General features: G+C 56.1%; 1 protein-coding gene across 1 annotated transcript; it reads left to right on the forward strand.

Moving 5' to 3' along the window:
* The first annotated feature begins 4104 nt into the window (after positions 1–4104).
* Fam3d (FAM3 metabolism regulating signaling molecule D) lies at positions 4105–21480 on the forward strand. Its single transcript, XM_026402016.2, has 8 exons — positions 4105–4234; positions 4294–4452; positions 11222–11339; positions 12437–12495; positions 16217–16267; positions 18469–18553; positions 19722–19848; positions 21391–21480. The coding sequence occupies exons 1-8, from the start codon at positions 4105–4107 to the stop codon at positions 21478–21480; spliced, it is 819 nt and encodes a 272-aa protein (XP_026257801.2).
* The last annotated feature ends 364 nt before the right edge of the window (positions 21481–21844 follow it).

Raw genomic sequence — 21844 nt, forward strand, 5'->3', positions numbered from 1 at the left:
GTGTGTCTTATTTAGAGACAGGGTCTCCCTGAGTTGCTTAGGGCCTCCCTAAGTTGATGAGGCTGGCTTTGAACTCACGATCCTCCTCCCTCAGCCTCCAAGCTGGGCCACCACCTTTCCTATCTGTCCCCACAGCTATCCTGGCCCCTCCATGCATGGGGGACTCCCAAGAATGTCCTTTAAGTCTCATCCAGGGGGCCAGGGCTCCTGGGCTATAGGTCACATCCCAAGCACTTTCGAAATCTTAATATACTTTTGTATCTGAGAAGGGGAAAAAAAAAACAGTTGGTAATTTGACTTTCAGGAAGTCAAGGTTCTACAACACCCTGTTTGTGGGTAAGGCTGGGTGACAACTCAGACTTACCACCTGCCAGACCTTAGAGGAGGAAGGTCAGGCAGGGAGGGGTGCTTTTGTAACTTGCAAAAGGAAAAATGTGGTTATTTAAATCAGAAGGGCTGGTTCAGCTGAGGGCTTCCCCATACAGGTGGGGAGGCCCAGTGGGGCTCAGAGAAGTGTGGGTACGGGGAAAGGGGGCTGCTGGGGCAGGGCCAGGGCTAAGTTCAGGTCTCCTGGCTCTGACCTGAGTCCTTGGTGGCTGGACTTTGGAGGCCATGTCTGATGGACTTTAGGATAAAGAAGATTCTGGGGTGGGAAGGGGCCATGGGAGAGGAGGAAAGTCAAGGCAGGTGGATGGAGGAGGCCACCTGCTGCTCTAGGCCTGGGGCCTGGGTCCCTGAGCTGTCTGTCAAAAGTTTCAGATCCGAGTGCAGCCCCCCCAGCCCAGGCACCCCCAGCCCTGCCCTCCAGGCCCTTAAATCTCCACAGACACCAGGGAAAGCTTTCAAAGCTGTGGAATCATTCACTGGTCACAGCCCAGCTCCTGGGGACAGGGGGAGAAGTAGGACGCAGCCCCTGCCCAGGACTTGGAAAACTGCCCAAGTTCAGTTTCGAATCCCCCGGAGACAGCCAGTACCAGCCGTGGGACCCTGTGGGGAGCGCTGGGGATTCAGTAGCAGGAGATCTGCATCCCAAACCCCGGCCTCACCTAGGCAAGCTGCATGGCCACAGGCTAGACCGCACGCGCCTTCCTTACCTGACCCCAGGACGTGATGTGGCCACAGCGCCAGGCACAGACTCACCCGGAGAGGGTGAGCCCCGAGAGTCTTCATTCTGGTACAACATCCAAGACCTCGGAAGCTCCTACTCCCTGAGCAACTGGGCCCGTTCCTTCAATATCTCTACTGACTGGGATGGGAGAGTGGGGGGCAGGAAGAGAGAGTGGATGGAAGGAAGGAAGGATAAATGGATGGATGGCTGGGAGACAGGAAGGATAATGGATGGATGGATGGATGGATGGATGGATGGATGGATGGATGGATGGGTAGGTAGGTGGGTGGATGGATGGATGGAAGGAAGGATAGACGGGTAGGTGGGTGGATAGATGGATGGAAGGAAGGAAGGATGGATGGATGGATGGATGGGTGGATGGATGGATGGATGGATGGAAGGAAGGAAGGACAAATGGATGGATGGATGGATGGATGAATGGATGGATGGATAAATGAATGGATGGATGGATGGGTAGGTAAGTGGATAGATGGATGGAAGGAAGGATAAATGGATGGATGGATGGATGGATGGATGGAAGGAAGGAAGGAAGAAGGAAGGATAAATGGATGGATGGATGGATGGATGGATGGATGGATGGATGGAAGGAAGGAAGGATAAATGGATGGATAGATGGGACAATGGAAGATAATGGTGGATAGGTGGATGGGTAGATGGGTGGATAGATGGAAGGAAGGATAAATGGAGGATGGATGGATGGAAAAAGGAAGGAAGGATGAATGGATAGATGGATGGATGGATGAATAAATCAAATCCTCCAAGGAACAGCACCTATCAGACCACTCTTTCCTCTACTTTCCAATCTCTGCACTTAAAAAACGATGTGATGAGTTGGATCTAAAATTCCAAGGTCATGAGTGGAGGAGGGGGTTGCAGAGAGGGAAGGAGGAGCATGCTACCCTGTTTGTGTGGCAGGTGGCGAGGAGACACCCGAGGGGTGAAGATTCCCTTGACGAGAGGCCCCGGTCATCTTCAGGGTCCAGATGCCAGTCTCTGATTGGACCTTCTTCTCTCCACAGGTTTAGGCTGACCCCAGGCCGCTGGGCTCCCGGACACGATGAGAGCCACAGGTAGGAGGGGGTTCGAGGATGCTGAGGTTAGGGATGACATTCATCTCAGAGTCGTTTTTTCTGACCTCCACATCTGCCCGCCCTGGGTCCAGAGGTGGCGAATCTGTTGACAGAGGCCCAGGGGGAGGCTGGGAGAGCGGAGGGGGAACTCCCTGCTGCTGAGCCAGAAAACTTCCTGACCATGGCCCCAGGTGCTGGGACCGCAGGGGGGACCTCACCCTGGACACCTGGTGGGAAACTAGGGCCAAATATCTACCTCCTCAAACCATAGGGCCAGACCCGAGAAAGGTGAAGTCCTCACCCTGGCCCTGTGCTCCCTTTGTACAGGTAGGGAAACTGAGGCACCAAGCCTCACTTGTATTCCCCAGGCGACTCTGCGGAGCGAGGAGAACTGGTTTGAAGTCAGCTGGCTTCTCAGGGTTCCAACCCCACTTCTGTCACTCACTAGCCAAACGTCCTGGGGGAAGCCACGGCCTCTCTGACCCTCGGTTTCCTCATCTGGAAAACGGGGGTGATTGGCAGTGTCAAGGGTCCGTGTGAGGATGAGCTGAGATGGTCAAGTATCTGAAAAGTGTTTGTCAAATGTAAACTTATGACCCCCGGGGGACACTCACTGTGGCCAGGATGACAAAGGGTCCCCCAGCCCTAAGCCCCAGCCCACAGGATCCAGGGGGCCTCCACTCCCACACCAAGTAGCCATGGGCTACTACAAGGCCACAGAGTGAGTTTGGGGCTAAGGAGCTGACAGAGAGGGCAGAGGAGGAGCCAGGACGGGACCTGGGCCTCGAGGGATTTAATTCTGAAGGCAGCAGGAAGTTGAAATGGAACCTCCTTTTAGGTCCCTCTAAGGCAAGGGGGTGGGACAGGGAGCTCTGTGTGGCTCATCCCCATGTGTGGGAGGGTCTCCCAGTGGCGGGGTGGAGGGTCAGGGGACAGTCTGGCTATGGGCAGGGGAGGCCCGGGAGCTGTGGCTTGTCTTGGAGCTACTGAGCAAGTCCAGGTGTGGACCTACTTTTTATTTATTTATTTTTTTTGGTACCAGGGATTGAACCCAGGGGTGCTTAACCACTGAGCCACATCCCCAGCCCCTTTTATTTTTGAGACAAGTTCTAAGTCACTTAGGGCCTCCCTAAATTGCTGAGGCTAGCCTCAAACTTTCAATCCTCCTGCCTCAGCCTCCCAAATTGCTGGGATTACAGGTGTGCACCCCGCATCCAGCTGAGCCTACTTACTCTTGATAAGTATGAAGCCCCTCCCAACAAACCATGACTTCAGCTTCCCAGGACTGAGAGAGGTTCAGACAAGAGAGACTGCCAGACCATGTGGACAGTGCCATTTTATTTTATTTTATCAGGGATTGAACCCAGGGGCATTCACCCCTGAGCCACTTTCCCCAGCCCTTTTTATTTAGAGACAGGGTCTCACTGAGTTGCTTAGCACCTCACCATTGGCAAGGACATGGACATTATTACCGTGTGCATTCTGTGACTGACAGACTCCAGCACAGAGGCTGAGCTCCTGCTCCTCACACAGCACCGTGGCTGTCTGAACCCTGGATGTCACCTCCCCGACCTCCTACTGCAAGGCGCATCTCCCAGAGCCTGCCTCCAGTTCTCCTGCTGTATAAAATACAGATTCCCTCCAGGCACAGTGGCGCCAGCCTGTCATCCCAGTGGCTTGGGAGGCTGAGGCAGGAGGATCAAGAGTTCAAAGCCAGCTTCAGCAACAGCGAGGCGCTAAGAACTCTGTGAGACCCTGTCTCTAAATAAAATGAAAAATAGGGCTGGGGTTGTGGCTCGGGTGGCCGAGTGCCCCTGAGTTCAATCCCCGGTACCCAAATAAATAAATAAATAAATAATGCGGGTTCCCAGGCCTCGTTCCTAGAGACCGTCTCTGGAGGTCGCTATGGAGCCCAAGAAGCTGGATTTTAAAGTCTTTCCCCCAGGGGTCACTGTGGGGACTGTCGGCACAAAGTCTGGCAGCACGACCTCACCATCTGACCACCGCCGGAGCCACCTCGCGGTCCCAGGGTCTGGTCTGCAGGGTGGACGCAGGGGGTCTCCTGACCTGGTCTCCCTGGGGGGGTCTGGGGAGAATCTGGCCCCGGGGCCGTGGTCTCCTGGCACCGTCCTCTTGCTCTTGCAGGTCTGATCCGCCTCCTGTCCCTCGCCTTCGTCCTGGTGGCCACCTGGATCTTCCTTCGCTCCTCCAACAGCTTCAGCACCAAAACCCTCCGCCTGCCGCGCTGGATGGGTGAGTGGGCTCCTCTGCCGGAGGAGGCTCCGCAGCTCGGTGCCCACCAGGCCTGGTGGCCCTGCTTCTTCTCAGCCACAGGTCTCTGCTCAGATGCCCGCTCCCCAGAGGGGGCTCCCTGCCCTCCAGCCACAGCCGGGCTGCTCCTCCTGCACCAGCCGGTCCCATGTCCTCCCTCAGGGGGCTCCCGGGCCGGGCCTCGCCGCCCCCCTGAATGCAGGTTACCTGGACGGCGTCCATGTGTCCGTCCGTCTCCCTAGCCCCTGGCCCGAGGAAGGGCCTGGTAAACGGTGGAGTGAGGAAAGAAAAATGGGTGGGTGGATGGATGGATGGATGGACTGACAGGTGGGGGGAGGGGGGTAGATGAGCCAGGGGAGGCAGGAGGCCAGCTGGCTGCGACACATCAGCCTCAAGGTGCACAGATGCCCCAGGAGGGGGCGGAGGGTGACTGCGAAAGGGACTGGTGCAAGTTCCGAGGTGTGGTTGCACGTGTGTTTGAGAAAACCAGAGCCACCAAGGACCCCTCCACTGGCAGAGTCCAGCGTCATCCGCAGTGATGACCAGGACAGCTCAGGGCTTCCCAAGACAGCCAGAAAGCAGTCTCCCCGACTCTAACACGACTCCCCCCACTGGAGGGTCTGAGGTCCTTCATCTTATCCAATTTTTTATATTATTTTATTTTATTTTATTTTATTTTATTTTATTTTATTTGGTACTGGGATTTGAACCCAGAGGTACTCAACCACTGAGCCCCATCCCCAGCCCTTTTTTGTATTTTATTTAGAGACAGGGTCTTCCTGAGTTGCTTAGGGCCTCCCTAAGTTGCTGAGGCTGGCTTTGAACTCTCGATCCTCCTGCCTCAGCCTCCCAGGGCACTGAGGTTTTTGTCGGTTCTGTTCAGTAATTAAGTGCCTCTGAGTTCAACCTTTGGTAGCCCCCACACACACACACAAAAAAAAAATCCCACTAGTGGGGCTGGGAATGTGGCTCAGGCGGTAGCGCGCTCGCCTGGCATGCGTGCGGCCCGGGTTCGATCCTCAGCACCACATACCAACAAAGATGTTGTGTCCACCGAGAACTAAGAAATAAATATTTAAAAAAAAAAAAAATCCCACTAGTGTTCCACACTGGAAGAGTGACTTTCTTTGGCATCAAAGGCTCCTACCCTGGGTGCAAATACCCCCATTTTATTATTTAACGCATTAATATTGCCATAGCACACATTATTTTTTGTTGTTATTATGTTGGTAGATCATTGGTTTCCCTTGTAATCCAACCTATTTTATTTTATGCACTTAATAACTTGCAGTGTATTGGAGAAGGAAGTGCTAAGTGTCTCAAGGCAAATGGGGATAAATCTATTCTGAGGGGGAGTTCCTAGGCTTTTCCAAGCTAGCAAAAAGGATTCATGGCATAGAAATTATGAAATCAAGAACTCCTGATTTACCTGGCAAATTAGGGGTTTTTTTCTGATAGAGGAGTCAAACTCTAACTAGTGTCAACTAAACTAATTTCAAGGACCCACACCTGGCTTCAGGTGTGGCTGAATCCAGCAGCTCCCACAAAGCCTCCAACACCTGTCTCTCTGTATCCTGGGGCTCTGCTCATCGATACTTCATCTCAACAGGGTAGAGACGACTTCTGTGGGCTTTCTCTCCAAGGGAGGCACAGTGGCTACCAGATGTGCCTCTGCACATCTTCTAACTCAGCAAAAAAGGCCCTTTCAGCCTCTCTCCCTCTTCCTCCTGCTAAGGCCCAGGGAATATATCAACACAGGGAAGGACTCTGACTCCAGAGAAATGGGACAGTATATACTGGCCCCACCTGGGTCATCGCTCCTCCTGGGACCTCGAAGGTAGAGGCCAGGGACACACCAGGTTGAACAGCCCCCTTAAGGACCAGATGGAAAGTGCTGGAATGTGCTGGACCCCCTAAAACAGGCGAGCTCCCCCTGCCGTTCCTAGGGGAGCCCTGTCCACTAGGACTGACCTCCAGTGTGAAGGGAGACCCCACCTGGAAGGGCAGCAAGAGCTGAGACGAAGGACCAGATACGGTGTCAGGAGGTGACCGAGGTCCCTAACGCCCAGCGCAGACAGTCAGCACCGCCGGCAGTCAGGAGAGAGGCTTCGACAGCCACACAGTGGTCCCCAGGTGCAGGGTCAGCCCCTTACAGACCCACCTTATAGGACCCTCTCCACAGCCCCTGAGACCTCCATGACGGTCTCCATGGGCGGCCAAGGAAACGGGTGCTCAGAGAGGTTAGACATCACACACGGTCACACAGCATGATGGAGGGTCAAACTCCAGGGGGGTCCCGGGGCCCAGCCTGTCTGTAAACATGAGCGAGTCGTGTACATGTGTATGCATGGGGGTGCTCCAGCATGTGTGCAAGTGTGTGTGCACATGTATGGACAGGTCCACGTATGTGTGTGGCCATGCATCTCTGTGTGCGAAGAGGTGATGGCAGCACCCGAGAGAGGGTTCAGACAAGGGGGACTGCAGACCATGTGGACAGTGCCATTTTAGCTTATTTTATCAGGGATTGAACTCAGGGGCACTCGACCACTGAGCCCCATCCCCAGCCCTTTTTATATTTGATTTAGAGACACGGTCATGCTTAGGGCCTCACCATTGTTGAGGCTGGCTTTGAACTCCCGATCCTCCTGCCTCAGCCTCCAGAGCCATTGGGATGACCCCTGTGGGATGACAGGCTTGCACCACAGGCTGGCGACAGTGCCATTTTAAATTCCCTCCTCCCCATGCTCCCAGCACCCCGCTACTCCACCCCATCCCCACCCCCCACCCCCTGCAGTCAAAGTGCTTCTCTCTAACCAGACTCTCTCCTCCCCAGGAGCTGAGGACCCCAGGAACATCATCGGTGAGTCCCCAGATCCCCAGCTGCCCAGGGCAGGATGTTCCCTGCGGATTTCTCTGTAGGTCCCAGAGAAACCCAGGTGTCCAGGGCGCACCCAGCCGCTCCTCAGGGGCCGGTGGTGCCTTCTGACACCCCCCAAGCCCAGGGGCAGGGCGGCTCCCGCTCAGCCACGGAAGGCACCGGCCCAGCTGTCCCCCTTCTTCCTGGCTGGCCCCGGCCACACCTCACCACGCCTGGCTGGGGGCCTGCGGCAGGCCTGTGCTCTTCATCACCGCGACCATGACCCAGGCGGGGCTGGGCAGCACAGGTTTGTCCCCCGAGACAAACAGGAGGCTGCTGACCGTCCTGTGGGGTAGAAATGTCCAGTGTGCCGCTAGAGGAGGGGACAGTGCTCTGGGCTCCTCCACCAGGAGAGGGCCAGGAAGGCTTCAGGGAGGAGGGGGCCCTGCGCAGAGCCTCCCAAGGACAATGCCCGGGGCCCCTAGGCCATGTGCTCAGTGGGAAGAGGGCTCTGGGAGGGCAGAGCACCGGAGGCCAGCCACTGCGGGCACTGGATAGGGCTTCAGCAAGGCCCTGAGCTCCCCAAGGCTGAGGAGGTGACAGGGAGGGACAATGACAGCAGTAGGGACCATCGGTGCTTCCTGGGTTCCAGACACAGGTGTCTCATGTCATTCTAGATACACCCCTGCACAGGTGATTGAACCCAGGGTGCCTAGCCCCTGAGCCACATCCTCAGCCCTTTTTTATATTTTATTTAGAGACAGGGTCTGGCTGAGTTGCTTAGGGCCTCACTCAGTGGCTGAGGCTCGCCTCAAACTTTCAATCCTCCTGCCTCAGCCTCCTGAGCCACTGGGATTACAGGTCTGTGTTACCATGCCCAGCTTAATTATCTCCTTTCTGGAGGGGAGGAAACTGAGGCTGAGAGAGGTGAGATGTCCCAGCTGAGGCCACGGAGCTCTGGTGGGGAGTGGGAATCAAGCGCCCCACCCACCCACCCTGTCTGGTCCAGGTCCTCCATATCTCTTTGCATGAGGTCATACCCTCTAGGCCCTCCATCTCCCACCCTAACATGGTGGTCACGCTGAAGAGGGGCTTCTCCCAGCTGGAGAAGCCTGGTGCGCTGTGGAATCACAGAGAGCAAAGATGATGAGAGTGAACACAAACCCCTCACCCTCACCCTTAACCCATCTCCCCAAAGCCTCCTCAGTCAGGTTCTGAAGCAGCCACAGAGGCTCGCAGGGTCTCGATGCAGAAGAGACATTAGACATCACTTGCTGGGGGAATGGCAACGTCAAGCCGACCTGGGTCCTCCCACCCTGCCCTCTCCCATGACAGACATCACTAATCGATCCCTGCATCCGAAGCCTTTCCCCCAGGCCCTCGGGCAGCCTCAAGAGCTTTATCCTCAAACCCCTACCACGGAGTCCAGTCCACATCTAGGAGAAAACCCGCTGGGCCACCCTGATATCATCAATTCCCTGATTTCATAATTGGCCAAGGGAGCCAGAGAGATTTCTGGCAAGTCACCCGCAGATTAGCAGGAGAGCAGCCCCAGGTTCCTACTGACCTCCCCACCCAGCCAGTGCCCCCCAGAGCCCCCCAGATCCAGGCTAAGGTTCCCAGAGGGCTTGGGCCTCAGGGTTTGGAGCAGCTGGTGGAAGCAGCCGGAACCCAGAGAGCACATCCAGCCCCCAGGGGCTGAGACCCCCAGGCGCCATCAATTCTGGAAAAGCCCCCGGAGCCCGGCTGTTGACCTCAGGTCTATCAGGACTCAGGCGCAGTAGGTTAGGCTCTGGGCAAACTCCAGGGCTCGTCCCCAGGGCCCAGAGCCAACCCCACTCCCTGCACAGGTGAGGGCCTCTGGTCCCACCAAGAGCCAAGGAGCCTCTCAGGTGGCTGGAGGTGGGGACCCCAAGGCTCAGAGAAGAAGAGGACCTTCACCCTGACGCCTTGGGCTTTATCAGCTTTTTTGTGGCCGTGACTAAAAGACCTGACCGGAACGATTTTAGGGCAGGAAAAGTTTATCTGGGGGCTCACGCTTTCAGGGGTCTCCGTCCACAGACAGCAGGCTCCATTCCTCAGGGCTCCAGGGGAGGCAGGACATCATGGAGGAAGAGTGTGGTGGAGGGAAGCAGCTCACATGGTGACCAGGAAGCAGAGAGAGACTCCACTCTCCAGAGACAAATAGAGACCCCAAAGCCACGCCCCAATGCCCCCTCCTCCAGCCACACCCACCTCCTCCAGCCACCACCCAGTTAATCCCATCAGGGGTCCATTCACTGGTTGGGTTAAGGCTCTCACCACCCAGTCATGTCTCCTCTGGACCTTCCTGCACCGTCTCACACGTGAGCTTTTGGGGGACACCTCACATCCACACCAGAACACCCTGTCCCCAGCTTCGCTTCTCAGGACAGCCCTTCTGGGTGTCCCCACGCCCTGACCTGGCTCTCTGAGTGCTGTGGCCTGCCTGGCCCTCAGGTGTGCCCAGCAGGTGTGTGGACGGAAACCAGGGGAGAGGGAGCCCAGGAGAGGCATTTCTCTCCCATCCTCGGAGCTCCCCACTTAGCAGAGGGACCCCAAACCCAGCAGGGAGCCCCCATCAGCTCTCTAGCCGTGTGCCAGTGGCTGGGGTCCCAACAAAGGGGCACATTCTCCCAATCCACCGAGCGCCTCCCTCTGGGCCAGCAAGGGCCTGGGGGACCCTAACCACACTGACTGCTGTGGCCTCTGGGCCTGAGCTCAGCCCAGGGAAGATGTATGGAGCTGCCCCCTGGGAGGCCCAGGGCCACAGGAGGATTGAACAAGGTCCTAAACACAACCTGCCTGCCCCACACCGGGCACAGCAAGCCTCAGTGCGTGCAGGGGTCCCTCAGCAAGCCCACGGGTTGGCTCCAGAGCACACAGTGGCAGAGCCACCCACCTGGCCCAGGGAGAGTGGCAGCCCCACCCCGCGCTCCCTTTGAAGGTGACCCTGCTTATTCCCCAGTCCCCCTTATTGCCAGGAGGTGCTCAGAGATAAAGCAGGACCTGCTGAGCTGAAGACCCACATGATGCCCCCACTCCCACAGAGCCTGCAGCTTGGGGTCCCCCCTCATCTCTTGCCAAGCACAGTGCTCCCCACCCCTGCCAGATGTTCCCCCACTTAGGGCCTCACTAAGTTACCGAGGCTGGTCTCAAACTTTCAATCCTCCTGCCTCAGCCTCCCAAGTCCCTGGGATTAAAAAGGTGGGTGTCCAGTAGGTTCCGAGCACCCGGCAGGAGGGCCAGCACCGCCTGCCTATTATTCCCTGTTGTCTCCCAGTGTCTGGTGCTTAGTAGATGCTCAGTAAATGAGCCGGGGGGGGGGGGGGGGGGCAGGAATCCTGAGGAGAGCGGCTAATAGGAAAGATGCAGTTCATGAGGACCCAGGGAGAAGGCACCAGGGTTACCCATTTTACTGATGAGGCAGTTGAGGTGCAGGAGTTTTAAGACTTCCCCAAAGGAACCCAGCTAGACCAAGGCACCCTACCCTCCAAGCTAGAGCCCCCAGGTCAAAAGGGGCCTCGTGGAGTGCATGAGGCTACTGTGGTCCCAGAGAGAGGTTCTCCAGGGAATCCCTTCTGCCGGGTGACTGGTCATCAACCACCTCTCATCGTCCCACACGGTTATGAGGCGTCGGGGCCGAGGCTAGGGGAGAAAGTCGGAGATTTTATTCTGGCGTAGCCAGACACACAGCCAGGGTCCTGTGCCCCTCTATGGGGGTCGGCAGAGACACGGAGGAGCTCAGGAAGGAGCAAGTCTCCCAGACTCGGGGATCAGAAGTCACCCAGCTTGCGCCTGAGCCTGCCCGGCTCCCCTCCCCCAGGTTCCTGCCCAAAGCCCCTGCCCACCAAGTGTCCTCTGTTCCCTCCCCAGAAACCAAGAAGACCAAGTGCGGCCTCAGCAAGCCCTGCCCGTCCAACTACTTTGCATTCAAAATCTGCAGTGGGGCCGCCAACGTGGTGGGTCCCTCCATGTGTTTTGAAAACCAAATGTAAGTACCCGGGTGGGTGGGGGGGACCTGTGGTTCCTTTCTTGCGTTTCATTTATTCATTAGAAAACAGGGTAGGGTGAACAGGCCTGTGAGGCCAGCCCACATCTTCCCAGCCTTCCCATCACTCCTGGTGTGTCAATCCTCCAGGGACCTCCAGGCCACCCACCCTGCTTCACAGCTGGTCTCATCGACTCCACCACCCCCTGGGGGGTGGGGCTGGTCTTGTCCCTATTGTCAAAGAGAGGAAAGCCCCCGGCTCACCTGCCAAGCCAAAGGCCGAGCAAGATTAGAACTCAGGCCTAAAGGCCAAGTGCTGAGCCCATCCTCTGAGAGGGGATACCTGTGGGAAGGGTTCACGAGCCAGGCCAGGTGTAGCAGGCACGGGCGCTTCCAGCAGGTACGGTCAAGCCCTGCGACAGGAAGTTCATCCTCCAAATGGGTCAGGATTCTGAACCTAAATAGAATTCGATTGGATAAAACAAGGAACTTACTGGTTCCTGTATCTAAAAGGCCAGAGGTAGCAGGCTTCCGGAGCAGCTTGATCCAGGGTTCAAACTGTCTCATCGGGACCCCCTCTTAGGCCACTTGCAGCTCTGCTTTCCTACCTGTTAACTGCCATTTTTTTCTCTACTACAAATGGACTTGTCCGTGTGGTTGAAAAGAGAGGCCACCCTCTGGAGTGACCCATTAGCCCAGCCTAGCACCCCACTGGGCAGAGAGTTTCCCAGCCTGGACCTCTGCTGGCCCTGGGTGGCAGGACCATACCTGGCCCAATGAAGGCGGGTCTAGGCCTGGGAGAGTGACCTCGGCTCTCCAGGGGACAGTGGGAGACAGGGGTGCGGCCATTGGGCCCAGGAGGTGCTACCTGTGGGGACAGAGTCCCAGACAAGGACCCCCTCTTCCCTGAGCAGGCAGTTCCGGTCCAAACCTGCCATGAGCCACTCCTCAGAGTCCAGCCCCAGCTCTAGCTCCCCAGAGAAAACAGAGGGCCCAGGTTGGTCCGTGTGTTTCCAGATGCTTCTACAATGCACCCCAGGGGGCCCCCAGAGCCCCCGCTCAGGACCAATGTTGTACCTCGTTCTGTTCTTTGTCTTCAGTATCATGAGTCCCGTGAAGAACAACATAGGCCGAGGCCTGAACATCGCCCTGGTGAACGGTGAGTCCCCCCCACACACACGCTCTTAGGAGGAGGTCGGCCTCCCCCTCCAGCAGACAGGGCTCACCCTGCGGCCTGGGGGGGCCTCCCGCGGACCCCAGGAGGGAGGCCCGCGGGACTCAGGGTCTCAAAGTCTTGCCACTTGCGTCTACCCCAGGAGGATTCAGTTCTCCCAGGAAATGGAACCCCATCCTCCAAGCCACCCAGGCCCTAACCGCCGCCCCCGCATGAAGCCTTTGGGGACAACCCTTCATTCATTTTATTCAACAAATAGGGACAGCAGCTACTTCGGGCCAGGCCCTGCCAGGGTGCAGGGGGGACAGATGTGAACCAGGAGAGGCCCTGGCTGCAATCCCCCGAGGGTGTCCCAGATAAGAAGCTGGGATGGGGCGGGGCGGACAGGGGTAAAGAGCCAGGTGGTCAGGGGCGGGCCCCGGGAAAGGTGGGCGTGGCTCCTTCCCTCCGAGGGGACACTGGGGGAGCCGGGAAGGGAGGGGAGGGCGGGGCCTGTGACTGACACCGGCTCTTTCTGGCTGAAACCTGAAAGTGGGCCGTTGATGCTGTGCCAGGAGAGCCGGGGCTGGGAATGAGGAGCTAAGGATCCTGCTAAGTGTGAATTTGAATGTCAAGGCTGGAGGGAGCCCTGCAAAGGCTTTGGGCAGGGCCTGAGGGGCCAGCCTGGCATTCCAGAAATGTCCCTTCAGCTTGGAATATGGAAGCTGGAGGCAGGGAGGCCCTGGGAGAGGCCCATGGTCTTCAGCAGGGAATGGACAAGAGGCCAAATGGCAGCCATGCCTGAAGGCAGGACTTACAAAGTCAAGGAAGGACCCGGTGGTCTGGCCCCAGTCAAGCCTTCCTCCCTGCCTGCTGCTCTCAGGGAATAGGGGCCATTTCTCCTTAAGGGCCACTTCGTGGGACCCAGGTCAGGGCAGATGGGGAAGTGAGTAGGGGTTTAGTCAGCTTTTTTACTGCTGTGACTAAAAGATTTGATCAGAACGGATTCAGGGGAGGAAAAATTTATTGGGGGGTTCACAGTTCCGACGTCTCAGTCCACAGACAGCAGGCTCCATCCCTCAGGGCTCGAGGGGAGGCAGGACATCATGGAGGAAGAGTGTGGTGGAGGGAAGCAGCTCACATGGTGATCAGGAAGCAGAGAGACTCCACTCTCCAGAGACAAATAGACCCCAAAGCCACGCCCCCAATGCCCCCTCCTCCAGCCACGCCCACACGAGCTTTGGGGGGACACCTCACATCCAAACCATAACAGGATCTATGCTTACGAAGGAAAAATGCCAAGTTTGTGTGTGGCGTGACCGTAAGGCCCTGCCCTTTACCCTTGGAGGTAACCATTTTTCCCTTTAAAAAAAATAAAAATAAAAACCCTCTGGGTCAAGCAGAGATCAAGGCCTAGAGCAGAGGTGAGGGGCCCTGGCAGACTTCCCAGGAGCACAGAGACTGGCTGGGCCAAGAGAGGCAAGAGGGCTAAGGGGCAGCCCATCCATTCCCCACAGCCTCGGCTTCAGCAAAGGGGCGGCTAGAACCCCAGCAATGTTTACAGCAGCTCAACTCACAATAGCTAAGCTATGGAGCCCACCTAGGGGCCCTTCCACAGATGAATGGATAAGGAAAATGTGGTCTCTGTGCACAGCCATAAAGAAGAATGGGATTATGGCACTTGCCCGCAAGTGGATGGAACGGGAGACCATCGTGCTCAGTGAAATAAGCCAGTCCCCCAAACCCAAAGGCTGCGTGTTCTCTCTGACAGTGGGGATGCTAACACACAGTGACAGGAGAGGAGAGAAGGACAGAAGTTCACTGGATTCAACAAAGGGGAATGCAGGGAAGAGAGAGGGAACGGGCATAGGGAAGACAGTGGAATGAATCCAACCTCACTTTCCCCTGTCCCTGTGTGAATGCCCGACCAGTGAAACCGCCCATCACGTCCAGCCCCAAGAATGGGAAGTGGTACTCCATGGATGTATGATGGGTCAGATACACTCCACTCTCTTGTAGATCTAAAAAGAACAAATAAAAGGGGGGGTGCTGCCAGGGTATTAGCTCCTTCCCAGGGAGCAGGTGTGCAGCAGCTCAGGTTGGCCTCTGACCCTCTCCATGCATGCCAGGCCCCAGAAGGCGGTCGGGGACCTCAACTGCCATCGCCCCACCGTGGCTCCAGCTGCAGATGACCTGGTGAAAACTGGGGAGTCCAGGAATCTGAACTTCTCTTCCCTGAAATGGGATTCCATCTGAGAAAATCCCTTTGTACACTCTCCATGAGGAGGCCCTTCCCTGCCCCTCACAAAGCCAAAAAGATTTAAAAAAAGAAAATCATACGTGACAATGAGAGCTAACACCCCGCCCTAGCGGTTTCGCTTCACCTTTCCCCTACACTAGAATCCAGCCGTGCTCAGTATCTCCACTGACCAGGTAAGAACCAGGCTCAGGACGGATAAGCTACTTGCCCCGGGTCACACAGCAAGATCCGGAGCTGGTGATGGTAATCACTGTGATGAACCACCTCCTTCCTCCAGGAATGTCTCCAGGCAGGATAGCCGCGGGAACGTGCAGCCAATCATCTCGGGGCCTGAGGCTCCTGGTCTGTGTAGTGAGCCACAACCTAAGATCCCCAGTTCTTCGCCCTTCAGTGGGCGGAGATGCATTTGAGTGCAGTTGATGCTGTGCACCCCCACACACCCCAATTCCACAAAAACCCACCAACGTACAAGATCGCAAAAGGAGTTTCGGGAGTCCATGCCATCCCCCCACAAACACTTCCAGGGACCCCCCCAGGAAAAGCCCTGCGTAGACATTGCAAGGCTCTGAGAATGGGAAGGGCTGCTCTGCTAGCCCGCCGCCGCCCACCGACTTCAGCAAGCCGCCGAGCCGCCATCTCCTCTGCAACACCCCCATCTAGTGGTAAAAAGTGGGAACTGCGACTTCCCTCCAGAACATTGAGGTTCCCGGACTCTGGAAACTGAGTACCCTTCAGCCCCACTGCAAAGCCCTTCGCCTTCAAAGGCTGGAGGACAGGTTTTCTGTGTAGGTGGGAGTAACGTGGACGATCGTCGTTATTTTTATTGTTGCTTTGCAGCTAAAATGCACCTTGTGCCTGTGCTGTTATACGAAACCTCACCTGGTTCCAACAAACAGCCCGTTGTACCCATGCAAAAAATACACGACCTGAAGCCTCGTGTTAGCAATGGGCAGGATAAAACTCAGACTCACGTTGGTTAGATTCTGTTTTCTTCCAGAGATGCCCAGCCGCTGTTTTTGCACCTCTCGAATCAGCCCAGCAGTCTTTATATTTTTATTTATTTGTTTGTTTGCTAGTTGGTGGGTGGGTGGGTCCTGGGGATTGAACCCAGGGGCACTCGACTACTGAGCCCCATCCCCAGCCCTTTTTCATTTTCTATTTAGAGACAGGGTCTCACTGAGTTGCTTAGGGCCTCGCTAAGTTGCTGAGGCTGACTTTGAACTGGAGATCCTCCTGCCTCAGCCTCCTGAGCCTCTGGGATGATAGGCATGCGCCACCACCCCTGGCTTCAGCCCAGCAATAATTAAGCACCTAATGCGGTCCTACATGCTCTTTACAGGACCTGATTTTATTTGATCCTTATTCTATTTTAGGCTTTAGGCTTCCCAGTAGCAAGTTTCCGCAAAGTGAGGAGGTGGAACAATTCCCAATACAGGAAGTTAACAGTTCCACTCTCTTACCCTCTAGGAACCACAGGACAGGTGCTGAGAAAGGACTCTTTCGACATGTACTCCGGAGGTAGGCGCCTCTGCAGGCACTGACATTCTGGGGTGGGCTGAGCCCTGCCCGTGGGTGAGGCCCCCTGGGTGCAGGCAGGGTGGGGTTGAGGCTGTCCCTGCTGCCGTCCTGTGGTGTCCCCTGGGACCTCCCAGGCACAGATCCTGAGACAAGGATTCAAGTGCACTGGTTTCCTTGACAGGAGATCCCAGGAAACATCCACAGCGGGGTGGGAAAGAGAAACAGGGAAAGAAGGCCGCCCACAGAGTGTCATCAAGCCAGTGTCCAGCACACACCTCAGAGACTGCCTGGTGGGGCCGGGAGCTGGGTGTTCTCAGCCCTGACTCCCAGAACTTCTGGCCTGTGCTCAGAGAAATGACCACGCTGGGGCCAGACAGGCATGCACTGGAGAGACGAGGACACAGAGCCCATCGTCTGTGCCCACTCGACCTCTGCTGGGAAAGCAGGACTTGAGTTCAAGGTCACAGGGAGGAACCTCTAGTGGACCCAAGAACAGGACTCCAGAAAGGACCTCCCTGAGGCTCACAATCTGCACCTTTCTGCAGAGGTCTTTTCCTCTCCCTCTGCAGGGACGTGCTTTTTTGAGCTTCTCTGTGCACAGGGTTGTCCCTTAGAAGTGACTGACCCCCTGACCTTTGCACAGCTAGGTAGGACAAGCATTGTCCCCGCCAAACTAGGATACCAGACGTCGAAGTTCCCGCCAGCAGCTTGACTTGTGGATTGATGCTTTGCCATCATCGTCTTCAAATTCTTTCTTTTTTTTCCTTTTTTTATCTTTTCTTTTTTTTTTTTTTTTTTTTTTTGGTAACAGGGATTGAACCCAGGGGCGCTTAACCACTGAGCCACATCCCCAGACCTTTTTAATATTTTATTTAGAAACAGGGTCTCTCTGAGTTGCTCAGGACCTCACTAAGTTACTGAGGCTGGCTTTGGACTCGCCATCCTCCTGCCTCAGCCTCCCAAGGTGCTGGGATCACAAGGGTGCACCACAACGACCAGCACGGTCCTCGATTTTTTAATGATTTTTTAAATAAAATTCCCTGTGCTTTCTTTTTTGCCCTGGACTTCACAAGTCATGTAGCTAATTCTGCTAATAATCTGTGATTCCATTTAAGTGCATTTACTGTGTGTCCAAAGTTATGGCCCCATTTACCTTTTACAAAGAAGCTATGACCAGGGCTTCCACCCATCCTTTTTTTTTTACAGATGTAGCCCCCTGCTTTAACCTCTAGGCCCCCTTGTCCCAGACTTCAGCCGTTCCAGAGCCTCTTTCTCAAGTTGTACTATACCCAGAATCCCACCTTCATTGCTATTACTTTCCTTTAGAGTGGCTCATATTTCTCCTTTTTGTGAGGTAGGATTGAACCAGGGATTGAACTCAGGGCACTTGACCCCTGAGCCACCTCCCCAGCCCTTTTTATATTTTATTTAGAGACAGGGTTTCTCTGAGTTACTTAGAGCCTCACTTTTGCTGAGGCTGGCTTTGAACTTGAGATCCTCCTGCCTCAGCCTCCTGAGCCGCTGGGATGACAGGCCTGGGCCACCTTCCTTTCCTTTTTAACCTAAATAAATAAGATCTTAAAAGGACACTCTATCATTGCCCTAAGTAGAAAGCCATTATCACTGACACACAGGGAAGGTAACTATAAAAATAAATATAATGGAAACCAGTCAGTGTATTTTGGAGCTCACTGCACCCCCCAGGGCCAAACCGAGGCCTGTTCAGCAGAGAGTTGGACAAGTTCAAGGTGGTGTTAGAGACACAAGATGAGCCTGGCCTCGTGGGCAGCAGGAGAGCGTAGGGGCCGCCTACCCTGTCTGGGCTGTCAGGGGCCACGTGGAGGACCCTCCAGCTCAGCACAGACAACCTGAGTGTCAACCCCCGTAGGAGTGGGTCCGAGATGTGCACAAGAGCCCTGAGGTCCTGAGAGGTCTCAGTCCCCTGGGGGAGACCTTGTACCAGAGGCTGAGATGTGGCTGCACCTCACAGGACCCCAGTGTCCACCCCAGATCACCTGAGCGAGGACCCTCCCGGCTCACGTGGTCCCTCACCGAGGACGAGGGCTGCGGCAAGCTCTGCCCCAGGACACTACCCTCCCCTGGCTTCCAGTCCTGGGTCATTAGGTCCCCAGGTGAGAAGGGGAATGAGGGGCCGTCACCACCCCGAGGTAAACAGCACCCGATTTTCTTCCTGCCCACAGATGCCAATCTCCTGGTGAAATTCCTTAAGGAAATTCCACGGGACACACTGGTGCTGGTGGCCTCCTACGATGACCCGGGGACCAAGTAAGTGGGAAACTCCACCTGCCCAGCCACGTGCTGTTTCAAACCACCCTCCTGCCAGCTCCATCTGCTGGTGACCTTCCCTAAGGAGATCAGCAGGCAGGTAGGTGCACAGAGATGTCCTGGGAGGCTCAGCCACAAACAGGAAATGCCCCCCTGGCCACCTACGGCTGGCGGGTTACAGAAATTACAACATGGTGACATATAATGCGTTATTATATATGCACATGGGAAGATACACCACATCACAAATGGCCGTGGCACACAGGGCACGGTGGCACACAGCTGCACTCCCGGTGGCACACAGCTGCACTCCCAGAGGCTCGGGAGGCTGAGGCAGGAGGATCGCGAGTTCAAAGCCAGCCTCAGCCACAGCGAGGCCCTAAGCAACTCAGTGAGACCCTGTCTCTAAATAAAATACAAAATAGGGCTGGGGATGGGGCTCAGTAGTCCAGTGCTTCAGGTTCAATCCTGGTACCCACCCCCTCTTCCAAACACACACACACACACACACACACATACACACACACAAAAAAAATGGTGCGGAAAATATATAAGGACATGGGAGAATGCTTGCTCTTTGTACTAAGAAACAATAAATATACTGACAGGTGCCAAGAACTGTTCATTACATGGTCCCAGACAATTAGGTCGCTGAGTGACATCACGGTCACCTTAGTCGGTGTGAGTACCCTCTGTGAGGTTCACACAGGGACTGTGTCACCCGATAAGGCATTTCTCAGAAGGTGTCCCTCGGGAACCGGCCCCTGACTGCTAAAATGTTGGTGATGTTATGTCAAGGGAGAGGGTGCTGCTCCGTTTTTCAGTTCCGTCTTTGTGACACCCTGTGTTTTCCAGATGAACAGGCATTACATTTGCAAACACCTCTCCCCAACCCCCACCTTGGGAGAGAAAGTCTGGGATCCCTGCATCCTGAGCCAGGGGCGCTGAACCCCTGAGCCCCATCCCCAGCCCTTTCTTATATTTTACTTAGAGACAGGGTCTCGCTGAGTCGTAGGGCCTCACGAAGTCGCTGAGGCTGGCCTTGAACTCGTGATCCTCCTGCCTCAGCCTCCTGAGCTGCTGGGATTGCAGGCCTGCACCACTGCGCCTGGCTCCTGTGCTCATCAAGCCATCCACCCCCCTGATGGTCCTCTCTGGTCCTCTGCAGAATGAACGAGGACCTCAGGTCCCTCTTCTCCAACCTGGGGAGTTCCTACGCGAAGCAGCTGGGCTTCCGGGACAGCTGGGTCTTCCTAGGAGCCAGAGACCTCAAGAACAAAAGCCCCTTTGAACAGGTGGGTTCCTGGCCGCCTCCCACCCCCAGGAGCAGTGAAGGGCTTGGAGGATGCCAGGGAGGGATGGACAGACAGACAGATGGGGAGCGGGGTGGGGGCGGCAAGGACAGCCGCTCTCTGCGGACTTGGTTGTTGGAGGGAGTCTCCGTGCAGAACCTGCGGGAGGGCAGCCCCAGGCCATCTGCTCCCACTCAGGCTGGGCCATGGGGCCAGACCCCGACCGCCTCTGCCACTTTGTAAAGGTGGGTTATGGGTGAACGCAAAGGTGTCTAGAAATGTACCCAGAAAGAGAAGGGGAAGGAGGACAGAGGGGGACGTGCAAGTGACAGGGAGGAGAAGAGCTGCCACCGGGTCCCAGCTGTGAGCCTGGCAAACCCCTCCCCCTCCCCACCTGGAAAGGGAGGGGTTTGGATCAGCAGAGCCCTCCCCCCTCCTAAGCTCCCTGTGGAGAGCGAGCTCCTCCCAAGGAGGGGACAGCAGGACCCCCACCGGAGCACGTGGAAGAAGTCAGGAAGGGTCCCCAGTGTCGAGTCCCAGGTCACCACCGTGGGGTGGCCCTGAGCTGTGGCATCTGGGAAGCCCCCAGATGTGGAGTTTGAGGAGCACTCCCAGGAGGAAGGAGGGAGGAGACCGAGGTCAAGGCCACCCTGGGGAAATGCTGTGCCTTCTCCCCCGGCCACAGGCAGCCCCCCTCTCTGGACATCCCCAGCTGGGAGGGATTCCAGGAACCCGGAAAAACTGGCCAGGCCTTCCCCGGCATGAAGTGAGGACTGCACTGCTGCCCAGATCCCAAGGCCAAGGGCCAGTGGTTCTGAGATTCAGGACACTGAAGAGGGCAGACTCTGAGCGGAGGGCAATAGGGAGCCATGGGAGGCTTGAGGAGGAGAGTGGCAAAATCAGGCTGATGATAAGGAAGACTAGCATCCCCTGAGTGCTTGCCCTGCTCAGGCACATGCTAAGCAAGATACGCACAGGCTGTGATTTAGTACTTAACCATGAAGTCAGTATGATTGTTAACTCACAGACAAAAAACAATGGCTTAGCCAGATGGAGTGGCCCATGCCTGCAATCCCAGCTGCTCCAGAGGCTGAGGCAGGAGGATCCCAAGTTCACAGCCTGCCTCAGCAACTGAGTGAGGCCCTAAGCCACTCAGCAAGACCCTGTCTCTAAATAAAATATAAAAAAGGACTGGGGATGGGGCTCAGTGGTCGAGTTCCCCTGAGTTCAATCCCCTGCATCCCCCCCCAAAAAAATCATGGTGCCTGGCATACAGCAAGTGCTCAAGAATTGCTAGGATTTGTCTTATTATTCTTGTCCTTTGAGGTGTCCTAGAAGGGCTAATGGAGAAGTTGCCTGGGTGCCCCATAGGACATGCAGGCAGTCACTGGGCCCGGACACCTTGGGCAAGTTGGGGTCCCTCTCTGAGCCTCTGCTTCCCCATCTGTGAAGTGGGGCTATGGGGAGAATGCAGTGAGGAGGCCGAGCAGAGGTACCCCCAGGGTCCCACGCAGTCTCCATCCATCTCTCTCTCTCTCTCTCTAGTTCCTAAAGAGTAACCCAGAAACAAATAAATACGATGGCTGGCCAGAGCTGCTGGAGCTGGAGGGCTGTGTGCCCCGGAAGGTATTCTAGGAGGAGTGCAGTGCTTCCTGGGCCAGGGGCCTGAGGGAGCTGCTTGCTGACTTGGGACCCAGAGCCCCGGGATGCTGCACCAGCTGGCAGGAGCCAACCTCAGAGGAAGAAGAGGGAGCCACCCACATGGAAGGTCCTGGCTGTCCTCAGGCTCCGGCTCCCCTCCTGCTGCACAGCCAACACCCCCATGGCCCTGCGATGTCCACCCTGAGACACGTCCCCCCCCCAGGAACTGCAGATGGCTGTTGGTCCCAAGGAAGGACCGGCTGCCCACCACACTGGACCAAAATTAAATTTTTTTTTTTTTTTTTTTTGCTGGTCTCGAGTGGACTCCTGACCCCTGAGATGCCTCCTTTCTCCCTGG

Source organism: Urocitellus parryii, chromosome 3, assembly GCF_045843805.1.
Source record: "Urocitellus parryii isolate mUroPar1 chromosome 3, mUroPar1.hap1, whole genome shotgun sequence".
NCBI classification, from domain to species: Eukaryota; Metazoa; Chordata; class Mammalia; order Rodentia; family Sciuridae; genus Urocitellus; species Urocitellus parryii.